Raw genomic sequence first — 14,073 nt, 5'->3', positions numbered from 1 at the left:
TTGCAGTGAGCCTGTTGCCAGCAGGACTCACTAAAAAAAAAAAAAAAAAATAACTTTTTCTAAGCAGCTCTTTAGGAGAGCCACCTAGATTGCACCCTGCTCGGACGGGCACAAAAACCTAACTGAGGCTTGGAGGAGGGTCATAGGGGGAGGAGCCAGCGCACACCACCTAGTCCTAAAGCTTTTATTTTTGTGCCCTGTGTCCTGCGGAGCCGCTAATCCCCATGGTCCTGACGGAGTCCCAGCATCCACTAGGACGTCAGAGAAAATAGTGTATACAAACACAAACTTACGTGTTAAAGCAATGGTCCATTGCTCAGTCTCATAAAGATAAGACTCTCGTAATTTGAAAAGTCACACTTGTATATTTGTGTAATAAGTAGCACCTAAGGTTTTTTTCTAATTTTGACTATATATCTTTGTGCATGTCTGAGACTGTATGCCAAGTATGACAGGACTTGTTTTTTTTAGAAAATTAGAAAAAAACTGTGGATGCTTATCTTTACACAGATATACAATACAAGTGTGTCCTTTGCGGGAATCTAACCCTAGCTCACAGGAATGGCAATCACTATGCCAAGCTGTGTAGAACTCTGAACTGTGCTTTTCTTTGTGTGCATTGGAGACGCTGAGCCAATCTACAGATGTGTCCTCTTACATCCTTGCTGCAGTCACTCTAAACAGCCCTTGAAGTCACACCATGCCGCGGAAGGACTCAGTAGCGCCAATCGTCGTTGTTTGCTTTTTTTCGCAACAATGCGTCTTAGACCAGGGAAGATTTCTTCCAGTTGATGAGCCACCCGTGGGCTTGCAAAAACTGGACTGTCAGATCCAGATGACGGAGGAGAACTTCTGGGGAATTCGCCAGGATGAGCAAGTCGTCCAGATACGGTAGGATCCTGACACCCTGACGGCGGAGCAGGGCAGTCATCGCCGCCATGACCTTGGTGAAGACTCGCGGAGCCGTGGTCAATCCAAAAGGTAAGGCCTGGAATTGATAATGGAGGTTGGCAATAGCAAACTGCAGGTATTACTGATGCGACATGGCAATAGGAATATGGAGGTAAGCATCCTGTATGTCCAGGGAGACCATACAGTCCCCGGGCTCCAAAGCCAGAACAATAGAGCAAAGAGTTTCCATACGAAACTTGGAGACCCTCACAAATTTGTTCAAAGACTTTAGGTTGAGAATGGTCCGGGAGGAACCATTCGGTTTCGGAACTAGGAACAGCGGTGAATAGTACCCCTTGCCTCTCTGAGCCAGAGGCACCGGCACTACCACTCCTGTGTCCAGGAGGGATTGTTCCACCAAATGAAGAGATTTTGCCTTCACCGGATCCAAAGGGATGTTTGTCAGGCAAAAGTGATGAGGGGGACGATTCTTGAAGGATATGGCGTATCCATGAGTGACGACTTCCCTTACCCAGGTGTCGGAAGTGGTCTTCAACCATACCTGGGTAGACCTTAGAGGTCGGGATCCCCCAGGGGGAGGCCCGCCGTGTCATGCAGTAGGCTTGTGTGATTTGGAAGCAGGCTGACAGGCATCCCAGGCACGTTTAGGTTTGGGCTTAGTGGTTTTGGAAGTGCGAGCCTGTTTCGGGTACGCCTGACCCTTTGCTTTACCTGGAGGTCGAAAGGAATGAAAGGAAGTACTCTTAACCTTCGGAGCCGAAGGAACAGTACTAGGTAGACATGCCGTCTTAGCGGAAGATAAGTCAGCAACAATCTTGTTGAGATATTCCCCAAAAAGGATGTTTTCCTTAAAAGGGAGCACCTCCAGGGTCTTTTTAGAGACCAGATCCACAGACCAGGACCACAACCAGAGAATCCGGCAAGCCAGAATGGACGCAGTAGAGGCCTTGGCCGCCAGAATACCGGCATCAGAAGCCGCCTCCCTAATGTAATGAGAGTCTGTGACAATATACGAAAGACATTGTCTAGCATTATCAGAAAAATTGGACAGCAGCTCTGCTTCCACCTCCTGAGCCCACGCTTCAATAGCTTCTGCAGCCCAAGTAGCCACAATAGTGGGCCGATGCACAGCTCCCACAAGGGTATAAATAGACTTTAAGCAACCCTCCACACGCTTATCCGTCGGTTCCTTCAGAAAGGTGACGGTAGTGACAGGCAGAGCAGAGGACACCACCAGACGAGCGACTTGCGAGTCCACCGGCGGCGGCGTTTCCCAATTCTTACTTAACTCTGCAGAGATGGGATAGCGAGCCAGCATCTTCTTGTGAGGTGTGAATTTCTTTCCTGGATTCTCCCAGGATTCCTGACGTATATCAACTAAGTGGTCAGAATGAGGCAACATTTATTTGGTAACCTTCTGACGTTTGAATCTATCAGGTTTCTTATAGGCAACAACAGGTTCTGGGTCATCATCAATTTGAAGAATCAGCCTGATAGCCTCTAATAGGTCAGGAACATCCACCTGTGAAACAGACTCCCCATCAAAAGCATCTGGATCAGTGTCAGAGGGGTCAGTATACACGCCATCCTCATCGGACGAAGTATCTGAAATATGAGTGGATTGTGAGGAAGTAATGGCCTGCTTAGAGGACCCCTTGGTCTTAGGCAGGCGAGGGTTAGGTTTCTGTTTAGTCAATGAGTGATTCAATTGCTGTAACTGAGTGGACAGGAGATCTGTCCTTGGTGGATTAACCGCAGGGATGATATGTGGTTGTAAAGGCACGTGAGGTCCCATAGGGGGCGTAAGTCTAGTTACCAGCATAGTCAGTAAGTTAGAGAAAGTAGCCCAAGGCGGGTCGTGATGTGCCTCCGTTGCTACAAACTGACTGGGGGGTAGGGAACCCCAGAACCTGAACCCTCCGCTGCTATGATTTCCTCTAATGCATCTGCGGCATCACCACCGCGTATTGCGGGATCAGCCACAGATCCATCGTCCCCTGTAGCGGACATGATATGAAAGCGTAAATCATGGGCGACACAGTACAATTTCAGCAGATATAGGGGTATATGCAATTGCGGTCGAATTGCCGCAAATGTCGAAAAACGGGTCATTTTCGACACAAAAAATAAGAATTTACTTACCGATAATTCTATTTCTCGGAGTCCGTAGTGGATGCTGGGGTTCCTGAAAGGACCATGGGGAATAGCGGCTCCGCAGGAGACAGGGCACAAAAAGTAAAGCTTTAGGATCAGGTGGTGTGCACTGGCTCCTCCCCCTATGACCCTCCTCCAAGCCTCAGTTAGGATACTGTGCCCGGACGAGCGTACACAATAAGGAAGGATTTATGAATCCCGGGTAAGACTCATACCAGCCACACCAATCACACTGTAAAACCTGTGATCTGAACCCAGTTAACAGTATGATAACAGCGGAGCCTCTGAAAGATGGCTCACAACAATAATAACCCGATTTTTGTAACTATGTACAAGTATTGCAGATAATCCGCACTTGGGATGGGCGCCCAGCATCCACTACGGACTCCGAGAAATAGAATTATCGGTAAGTAAATTCTTATTTTCTCTATCGTCCTAGTGGATGCTGGGGTTCCTGAAAGGACCATGGGGATTATACCAAAGCTCCCAAACGGGCGGGAGAGTGCGGATGACTCTGCAGCACCGAATGAGAGAACTCCAGGTCCTCCTTAGCCAGGTTATCAAATTTGTAGGATTTTACAAACGTGTTTGCCCCTGACTAAATAGCCGCTCGGCAAAGTTGTAAAGCCGAGACCCCTCGGGCAGCCGCCCAAGATGAGCCCACCTTCCTTGTGGAATGGGCATTTACATATTTTGGCTGTGGCAGGCCTGCCACAGAATGTGCAAGCTGAATTGTATTACACATCCAACTAGCAAAAGTCTGCTTAGAAGCAAGAGCACCCAGTTTGTTGGGTGCATACAGGATAACAGCAAGTCAGTTTTCCTGACTCCAGCCGTCCTGGAACCTATATTTTCAGGGCCCTGACCACATCTAGCAACTTGGAGTCCTCCAAGTCCCTAGTAGGCGCAAGACACCACAATAAGCTGGTTCAGGTGAAACACTGACACCACCTTAGGGAGAGAACTGGGGACGAGTCCGCAGCTCTGCCCTGTCCGAATGGACAAACAGATATGGGCTTTTTTTGAGAGAAAAAAAAACCACCAATTTGACACTCGCCTGGTCCAGGCCAGGTCCAAGAGCATGTTCACTTTTCATGTGAGATGCTTCAAATCCACAGATTTGACTGGTTTTAAACCAATGTGTTTTGAGGAATCCCAGAACTACGTTGAGATCCCACAGTGCCACTGGAGGCACAAAAGGGGGTTGTATATGCAATACTCCCTTGACAAACTTCTGGACTTCAGGAACTGAAGCCAATTCTTTCTGGAAGAAAAATCGACAGGGCCGAAATTTGAACCTTAATGGACCCCAATTTGAGGCCCATAGACACTCCTGTTTGCAGGAAATGCAGGAATCGACCGAGTTGAAATTTCTTCGTGGGGCCTTCCTGGCCTCACACCACGCAACATATTTTCGCCACATGTGGTGATAATGTTGTGCGGTCACCTCCTTTCTGGCTTTGACCAGGGTAGGAATGACCTCTTCCTGAATGCCTTTTCCCTTAGGATCCGGCGTTCCACCGCCATGCCGTCAAACGCAGCTGCGGTAAGTCTTGGAACAGACATGGTACTTGCTGAAACAAGTCCCTTCTTAGCGGCAGAGGCCATAAGTCCTCTGTGAGCATCTCTTGAAGTTCCGGGTACCAAGTCCTTCTTGGCCAATCCGGAGCCATGAGTATAGTTCTTACTCCTCTACGTCTTATAATTCTCAGTACCTTAGGTATGAAAAGCAGAGGATGGAACACATACACCGACTGGTACACCCACGGTGTTACCAGAACGTCCACAGCTATTGCCTGAGGGTCTCTTAACCTGGCGCAATACCTGTCCCGTTTTTTGTTCAGACGGGACGCCATCATGTCCACCTTTGGTAATTCCCAACGGTTTACAATCATGTGGAAAACTTCCCCATGAAGTTCCCACTCTGCCGGGTGGAGGTCGTGCCTACTGAGGAAGTCTGCTTCCCAGTTTCCATTCCCGGAATGAAACACTGCTGACAGTGCTATCACATGATTTTCCGCCCAGCGAAAAGTCCTTGCAGTTTTTGCCACTGCCCTCCTGCTTCTTGTGCCGCCCTGTCTATTTACGTGGGCGACTGCCGTGATGTTTTATCCCACTGGATCAATACCGGCTGACCTTGAAGCAGAGGTCTTGCTAAGCTTAGAGCATTATAAATTTACCCTTAGCTATATTTATGTGGAGAAAAGTCTCCAGACTTGATCACACTCCCTGGAAATTTTTTCCTTGTGTGACTGCTCCCCAGCCTCTCGGGCTGGCCTCCGTGGTCACCAACATCCAAAACTGAATGCCGAATCTGCGGCCCTCTAGAAGATGAGCACTCTGTAACCACCACAGGAGAGACACCCTTGTCCTTGGATATAGGGTTATCCGCTGATGCATCTGAAGATGCGATCCGGACCATTTGTCCAGCAGATCCCACTGAAAAGTTCTTGCATGAAATCTGCCGACTGGAATTGCTTCGAAGGAAGTCACCATTTTTTTACCATGGCCCTTGTGCAATGATGCACTGATTTTAGGAGGTTCCTGACTAGCTCGGATAACTCCCTGGCTTTCTCTTCCGGGAGAAACACCTTTTTCTGGACTGTGTCCAGAATCATCCCTAAGCACAGGAGACTTGTTGTCGGGATCAGCTGCGATTTTGGAATATTTAGAATCCACCCCTGCTGTTGTAACAGTATCCGAGATAGTGCTACTCCGACCTCCAACTGTTCCCTGGACTTTGCCCTTATCAGGAGATCGTCCAAGTAAGGGATAATTAAGACGCCTTTTCTTCGAAGAAGAACCATCATTTCGGCCATTACCTTGGTAAAGACCCGGGGTGCCGTGGACAATCCAAACGGCAGCATCTGAAACTGATAGTGACAGTTCTGTACCACGAACCTGAGGTACCCTTAGTGATAAGGGCAAATTTGGGACATGGAGGTAAGCATCCCTGATGTCTCGGGACACCATATAGTCCCCTTCTTCCCGGTTCGTTATCACTGCTCTGAGTGACTCCATCTTGATTTGAACCTTTGTAAGTGTTCAAATTTTTTTAGATTTAGAATAGGTCTCACCTAGCCTTCTGGCTTCAGTACCACAATATAGTGTGGAATAATACCCCTTTTCTTGTTGTAGGAGGGGTAATTTAATTATCACCTGCTGGGAATACAGCTCGTGAATTGTTTCCCATACTGCCTCCTTGTCGGAGGGAGACCTTGGTAAAGCAGACTTCAGGAGCCTGCGCAGGGGAAACGTCTCGACATTCCAATCTGTACCCCTGGGATACTACTTGTAGGATCCAGGGGTCCTGTACGGTCTCAGCGTCATGCTGAGAGCTTGTCAGAAGCGGTGGAACGCTTCTGTTCCTGGGAATGGGCTGCCTGCTGCAGTCTTCTTCCCTTTCCTCTATCCCTGGGCAGATATGACTCTTATAGGGACGAAAGGACTGAAGCTGAAAAGACGGTGTCTTTTTCTGCAGAGATGTGACTTAGGGTAAAAAACGGTGGATTTTCCAGCAGTTGCCGTGGCCACCAGGTCCGATGGACCGACCCCAAATAACTCCTCTTCCTTTATACGGCAATACACCTTTGTGCCGTTTGGAATCTGCATCACCTGACCACTGTCGTGTCCATAAACATCTTCTGGCAGATATGGACATCGCACTTACTCTTGATGCCAGAGTGCAAATATCCCTCTGTGCATCTCGCATATATAGAAATGCATCCTTTAAATGCTCTATAGTCAATAAAATACTGTCCCTGTCAAGGGTATCAATATTTTTAGTCAGGGAATCCGACCAAGCCACCCCAGCTCTGCACATCCAGGCTGAGGCGATCGCTGGTCGCAGTATAACACCAGTATGTGTGTATATACTTTTATATGATATTTTCCAGCCTCCTGTCAGCTGGCTCCTTGAGGACGGCCCTATCTATAGACGGTACCGCCACTTGTTCTGATAAGCGTGTGAGCGCCTTATCCACCCTAAGGGGTGTTTCCCAACGCGCCCTAACTTCTGGCGGGAAAGGGTATACCGCCCATATTTTCTATCGGGGGGAACCCACGCATCATCACACACTTCATTTAATTTATCTGATTCAGGAAAAACTACGGTAGTTTTTTCACATCCCACATAATACCCTCTTTTGTGGTACTTGTAGTATCAGAAATATGTAACACCTCCTTCATTGCCCTTAACGTGTGGCCCTAATAAGGAATACGTTTGTTTATTCACCGTCGACACTGGATTCAGTGTCCCTGTCTGTGTCTGTGTCGACCGACTAAAGTAAACGGGCGTTTTAAAACCCCTGACGGTGTTTTTGAGACGTCTGGACCGGTACTAATTGTTTGTCGGCCGTCTCATGTCGTCAACCGACCTTGCTGCGTGTTGACATTATCACGTAATTCCCTAAATAAGCCATCCATTCCGGTGTCGACTCCCTAGAGAGTGACATCACCATTACAGGCAATTGCTCCGCCTCCTCACCAACATCGTCCTCATACATGTCGACACACACGTACCGACACACAGCACACACACAGGGAATGCTCTGATAGAGGACAGGACCTACTAGCCCTTTGGAGAGACAGAGGGAGAGTTTGCCAGCACACACCAAAAACGCTATAATTATATAGGGACAACCTTATATAAGTGTTTTCCCTTATAGCATCTTTTTTATATATTTCTAACGCCAAATTAGTGCCCCCCCCTCTCTGTTTTAACCCTGTTTCTGTAGTGCAGTGCAGGGGAGAGCCTGGGAGCCTTCCCTCCAGCCTTTCTGTGAGGGAAAATGGCGCTGTGTGCTGAGGAGATAGGCCCCGCCCCTTTTTCGGCGGCCTCGTCTCCCGCTCTTAACGGATTCTGGCAGGGGTTAAATATCTCCATATAGCCCCCGGAGGCTATATGTGAGGTATTTTTAGCCAAAAATAGGTTTTCATTGCCTCCCAGGGCGCCCCCCTTCCAGCGCCCTGCACCCTCAGTGACTGCCGTGTGAAGTGTGCTGAGAGGAAATGGCGCACAGCTGCAGTGCTGTGCGCTACCTTAAGAAGACTGAGGAGTCTTCATGCCGCCGATTCTGGACCTTCTTCTTGTTTCAGCATCTGCAAGGGGGCCGGCGGCGAGGCTCCGGTGACCATCCAGGCTGTACCTGTGATCGTCCCTCTGGAGCTAATGTCCAGTAGCCAAGAAGCCAATCCATCCTGCACGCAGGTGAGTTCACTTCTTCTCCCCTAAGTCCCTCGTTGCAGTGATCCTGTTGCCAGCAGGACTCACTGTAAAATAAAAAACCTAAGCTAAACTTTTCTAAGCAGCTCTTTAGGAGAGCCACCTAGATTGCACCCTTCTCGGCCGGGCACAAAAATCTAACTGAGGCTTGGAGGAGGGTCATAGGGGGAGGAGCCAGTACACACCACCTGATCGTAAAGCTTTACTTTTTGTGCCCTGTCTCCTGCGGAGCCGCTATTCCCCCATGGTCCTTTCAGGAACCCCAGCATCCACTAGGACGATAGAGAAAATACGGGGGGAAAATTGACTGGGGATCCCCCGTATTTTTAGAACCAGCACCGGGCTCTGCGTCCGGTCCTGGTGCAAAAAATACGGGGGACAAAAAGAGTAGGGGTCCCCCGTATTTTTTGAACCAGCACCGGGCACCACTAGCTGGAGAGATAATGCCACAGCCGGGGGACACTTTTATACCAGTCCCTGCGGCCGTGGCATTAAATCTCCAACTAGTCACCCCTGGCCGGGGTACCCTGGAGGAGTGGGGACCGCGAGTTACCTCACCGCTGACCGCAAAGTTCCCACCATTGAATATAATGGAGGGGCTGTGCGATGCGCTGTCTGCCAGCTCAGACGCGCATAGGCAATCAGGAGAGTGCCACGACGTGGCGCTCCCTGATTGCCTGAAGGGACCCTCTGTGACAGGAGTCACGGGGGGTCTCAACATTCGGGGAAAGGGGTCCCATGTGTAAACATGGGACACCTTTCAGTCCGTGGTCCGGGTATGCGGTTTGTTTTTTTGCCAAGTACGTGGATTACAAATAATAACAGGATACTGGATTTAGGTGAGTATAATTTTATTTTCAGGTACCCTGGATTCTTGGAGACGTCGACAGACTTGGAGATGTGGACACTGTCGGCGTGTGAACATAGGTAAGTATGTGTGTGTCGACATGTATGTAATAAAGTTTTACTTTCAAGGTGTGCGTGTCCTGTTTTTATTTGGGTATTTTTTTTGCAGAAGAACTACAGGCCCGTTTTACCCCCGCATGCTGGTACTTGTGGTTCTCCAAGTACCAGCTTGCGGGGGAGGCTTGCTGGGACTTGTAGTTCTTCTGCAAAAAACAATATTCTTTGATTTTACAAAAGGCTACCAGCCCCCCATCCGCAGCCCATGGATGGGGGGGGGGGGCAGCCTTGGGCTTCACCCCTGGCCCTTGGGTGGCTGGGGGGAGGGACCCCTTGATTTAAGGGGTCCCCACTCCTCAAGGGTACCCCGGCCAGGGGTGACTAGTTTGGGATTTAATGCCATGGCCGCAGGGACCGGTATAAAAGTGTCCCCCGGCTGTGGCATTATCTCTCCAGCTAGTGAAGCCCGGTGCTGGTTCAAAAAATACGTGGGACCCCTACGCTTTTTGTCCCCCGTATTTTTTGCACCAGGACCGGACGTTGAGCCCGGTGCTGGTTCTAAAAATACGGGGGATCCCCTGTCCATTTTATCCCCGTATTTTTACAACCAGGACCGGCTCAAAGAGCCCGAGGCTGGTTATGCTTAGGAGGGGGGACCCACGCAATTTTTTTCTGTGTTTTTTAACCATTTTTGCGCCGTCGGAAAAGTCGAATCCAGGACGGACTTATCCGTCAATTGGTCCGTTTTTCGACAGCGGGACTGTCGAATCCGTTTTTTATTGAATATGTCGAATTCCGGCACCAAGCGGCCGGAATTCGACGGTCGAATTGTGTTGAATTTAAAAACGGGCGAAAAAAAGCCGCAATTCCCCCGGAATTGCATATACCCCATAATACCTAACCAAAAAACCCCTGTGCAGTGTGATAGCACAAACAGAGGATTCAGGAGGTATATGGTGACAGAGAATCACAGAGAAAATTACAAAATAAGTATATCCTGTGAAATACCTATATCAAATAATAACCCTGATGCACTTAGCCCCCCTCAGGGTACATAATATAGGGATAGCATTATGAGTGAGTTACACGAAGGAGATATCACACAGCAGCTATATGCACACACAGTGTCATATGTACAATGCAGAAATTATGATAAACAATAAAACTGCACTGATAAATATTGAATGCAGTGACTTGCGCCCTTTTAGCTGCTGCTCAGTCCTGCTCACAAGAGCACCAACTCTTGATCAAAACATATACACAAACAATCTTTATTTCACTGATAATCATATATAAACTCATACAGAATGACACTCACCTAGGCTAAAAGCGTATTTTCCACCGAACAAAAGTGAGGTCACATTTGTTCGGTGGAAAATACGCTGATTGATGCCTTGGGATTAAAGAAACCTTTGGATGCACATAGGGCTTTTAGCCTAGGTGAGTGTCATTCTATATGAGTTTATATATGATTATCGGTGGAAAAAAGACAGCTATCAGTTAAAAGAAACCTTTATGTGAACTCATCTCACTGAGTTACGGTGAGTTTGAAGGTTCCTTTATGGTGACGGCAGTATAGTATGCACCACTGATTAATTGTACCCTTCCACCTATATCAACAATACACAGGTCGTCAGGATATATCCGGAGAATCTAGCAGTGCTTGAGGACCACTCTCCATTGTTTGTAAATAAAACTGCACTTGACTAGCAATACTACTAAGTAGTATTAAGTAAAGCTACATAGGCGTATAGATATATCAATGCACAGTAAAGACTGGATGTATATCACAGTGTACTTGTACTTAATAGCCATGTAGTAATGCACGGTTTCTTAACTAACACTGTCAAAAGACATGTAGAATACTTAAGTGTCCTGTAAAATGCACAACGCTGATGATGCAGGCGGCTTTACAGAGGACACTTTGCCCATGCAGCCCCAGAATCAGCTCAGCATGTAGTGATGGTGCCCAAAAGCTGACAGGGAGTGAGGGAGAGAGAGAGATGCAGCTCCAGGGTGGGAACATTTACTGTAAATGGCGCCCTGGGGCTGGGGGAGGGGCTACAGGTCAGAGCCTTATCCCCTTGCTGGACTTCACCACCGGGTACGGTGGGCCTCAATAAAACGGATTATAGGAGAATCCGACCTGTGCCCCTGCCCTGGTGGTCTAGTGGGGTCCCTGTACAACACAGAGTCCACGCCAGCGCGCGCGGCCCGTCTCCTAATGACCACGCCGGATCGCGATTTGCAGGGGGTCCCGCCTGGGGGACTCTTACCTCCTCCCTTGATGCGGCCACGCGATCCTGGAGAGCTGCGGCGAATGTGTGTGCCTGACGTGAAAAACCGGAGCCCTCCGCTGCAAGTACCCGGCAACCAGGGCGCGGGAGTATACAGCGCCGCCGGGGGAGGTGATGGAGCTGCAGCATGAGATGTCAAAATGACATCTAGCACTAAGAGTGCCTATGCGGCAGCCCTTGAAGTCTTCTATCTTCTGTTTAAAATCTCTTTTCAGGGCTGCTGGAGAAGCCCTGCCTGCAGGGCACCAACTTACAAACTGAGCTCCTGTGCACGGAGGCGGGGTTATAGAGGAGGCGGCGCTGAGCATTTTGGGAACAGTCAAAGCTTTTAGCCTGTTGGTGCCTCGGATCAAGATCCAACTCTACACCCCGATGTTATCCCTGTGGAACCCAGTGTACTCTGCTGCAGAAATAAGACAGACTGGTTCAGGATACTTTGTAATGCAGATAATGCAGGATATAAGACCGACGTGTTCAGGATACTTTGTAATGCAGATAATGCAGGACATAAGACGGACAGGCTCAATACTTTGGAATGCAGATAATGCATGTATATATAGCCATATAGTTGAAGCAGCACTCTCAGGTCTTATTAAATCAAGGAATGGGCCGTCATCCCATAACTGCAACGTTACGATTTATTTCAACCGTTGCCAGGCCTGATGACAACTGAAATAAATTGAAACGTTGCAGTTATGGGATGATGGCCCATTCTTTGATTTAATAAGACCTGAGAGCGCTGCGTAAATTATATGGCTACATTTAGCAAGTTATTTGCTCTTGTAGGCACTGTGCTTTTTGCTGTTTCCTGTGACACATGGGAGTGCCAAGTATAACCATATTATATATATTCTGCCGTTTTCTTACTAACACATTGCTCACAGAATGAGACAGGGCCCTGCTGATTATAGAGGGTGAATTCTAGGAATGGCTGTGTGTGAACATAAGAAGGGAGAGGGTTATAGAGTTAGATATTGCTGATGCAGGAGCATTAGGAAGGTAGGCTTGCTCAGTGGTGTCAATAGGAGGTGTGGCTTGCACCTGGGTGTATCCTCCCAGGGGTATCCGGTTGATAGACAGTGTCTAGTTAGACAGTCAATAGATAGACACCATATGTTAGACAGACATTAGGTCGACAGGGTCAAAAGGTCGACAGGGTCAAAAGGTAGACAGCACAAAAGGTCAACAGGGTCAAAAGGTTGACATGAAAATGGTCGACATAAAAAAGATAGACAAATGTTTTTTTAAATTTAACATGTTTTTGGACTATTTCACACCTTCTCTATCCATGTCGGCATAGAGTTGGTTATAAACCTTGTGTACAGAGCCCGAAGCGTGGCGAGCGAAGCGTGGCGAGCGAAGCGAGCCCCGCAAGGGTATGCCTTTCTACAATTGGAGGTCCCAGATGACAAAACTATCCACACAAACCACAAAAATGCAAAAAACATGGTGTTTACCTTTTTTGTCGACCATTTTCATGTCGACATTTTGACCCTGTCGACCTAATGTCTGTCTAACATATGTTGTCTATCTATTGACTGTCTAACTAGACACTATCTATTATACCATAAACACACCCCTCCCAGGGGTGACACCAAAATGCCGACTACTCCTCTGGGAAAGGAGCTGGGTACTGCACTGTGGCATTATGTGCAGCACTCAGCTCCTGTCACAGTGTAGGAGCTGGCAGTGCAGTCAGACAAGTCCCGGGGAGCAGCCCAGCATCTCCGGGAATGCTGGGCACGCCCCTGTGAGGCCACAACCATTTTTCATCGGAAGCCGCAGGGGGACTTGTTGAAGCACCAGTTGTCACTGAACCCAGTGATGCCCCAGTGTTAGCTCCTGATTATAGAATATACTAATCAGTGTTTACCGGGTGGCCTTACTCTGCATTGAGCAGAACTGTTCTTGTTTCTATTATATAATTATTCAAATACATAAAGTACAAACGAAAATGAAGTTAGAATTTTAATCCAGAACCATAAAATGAAAATGATCAGGTTATTATTTTTTCAGTGCGGAACTTACTTATGATTATGATCATTTTTAATATGTCATTTCTTTCACCCCACCCTTTGATCCTCCTTTTCTCCTTGTTCTACCCTTATTTATTACACATCTGAACTGCCATTTTCGATGCATCATTGTCTATATTCTAAAACATGTATACATCTAAAGAAAAAAGAAACAATAGCGGTTACTTACATGGTACAGATAACCTGGATTTGTGTTGCAGGGCCTGTGCGATAGGCCTGGTGAGCAGCATGGATGCCATTTCCCCAGACTTGCTTCACAGAAAAGAGGCAGCCACCAATTCAGCGCCCAACTCTCTCTGTAGGGAGGAGAAGAAGAAGACATGTTGCATAATTCATTGGCTTTAGCAGTAGCATAATGTCATCTCAAAAATAGGTTTAAATTGTGAATATTACCAATACTATACAGAATTGCCAAGTAGGCCAAATAGAGAACTTATATGAGAACTCATCAACCAAACTAATCTCCAGGACCTTTTCTTCAAGTTCCATGATGCAAGGATCACAGGCAATGAACTACCATGAAGAAAACTGTGTGGGTCTGATTCTG

At 47.8% G+C, this 14,073-nt stretch overlaps 1 protein-coding gene across 6 annotated transcripts in view; it reads right to left on the bottom strand.

Annotated features, from left to right (window-relative positions):
- ABAT (4-aminobutyrate aminotransferase) overlaps positions 1-14,073 on the bottom strand; it is a 444,030-nt gene that overhangs the window by 237,226 nt on the left and 192,731 nt on the right. For all 6 annotated transcript variants that reach the window (XM_063934264.1, XM_063934261.1, XM_063934263.1 and 3 more), the window contains one exon: positions 13,696-13,822. In XM_063934264.1, coding sequence (XP_063790334.1) covers positions 13,696-13,765 — 70 coding nt within the window. In that variant the 5' untranslated portion in view covers positions 13,766-13,822. The remainder of the gene's footprint in view (positions 1-13,695; positions 13,823-14,073) is intronic.

Source organism: Pseudophryne corroboree, chromosome 7 (genome assembly GCF_028390025.1).
Source record: "Pseudophryne corroboree isolate aPseCor3 chromosome 7, aPseCor3.hap2, whole genome shotgun sequence".
NCBI classification, from domain to species: domain Eukaryota; kingdom Metazoa; phylum Chordata; class Amphibia; order Anura; family Myobatrachidae; genus Pseudophryne; species Pseudophryne corroboree.
This window is presented reverse-complemented; position numbering and strand designations above follow the sequence as displayed.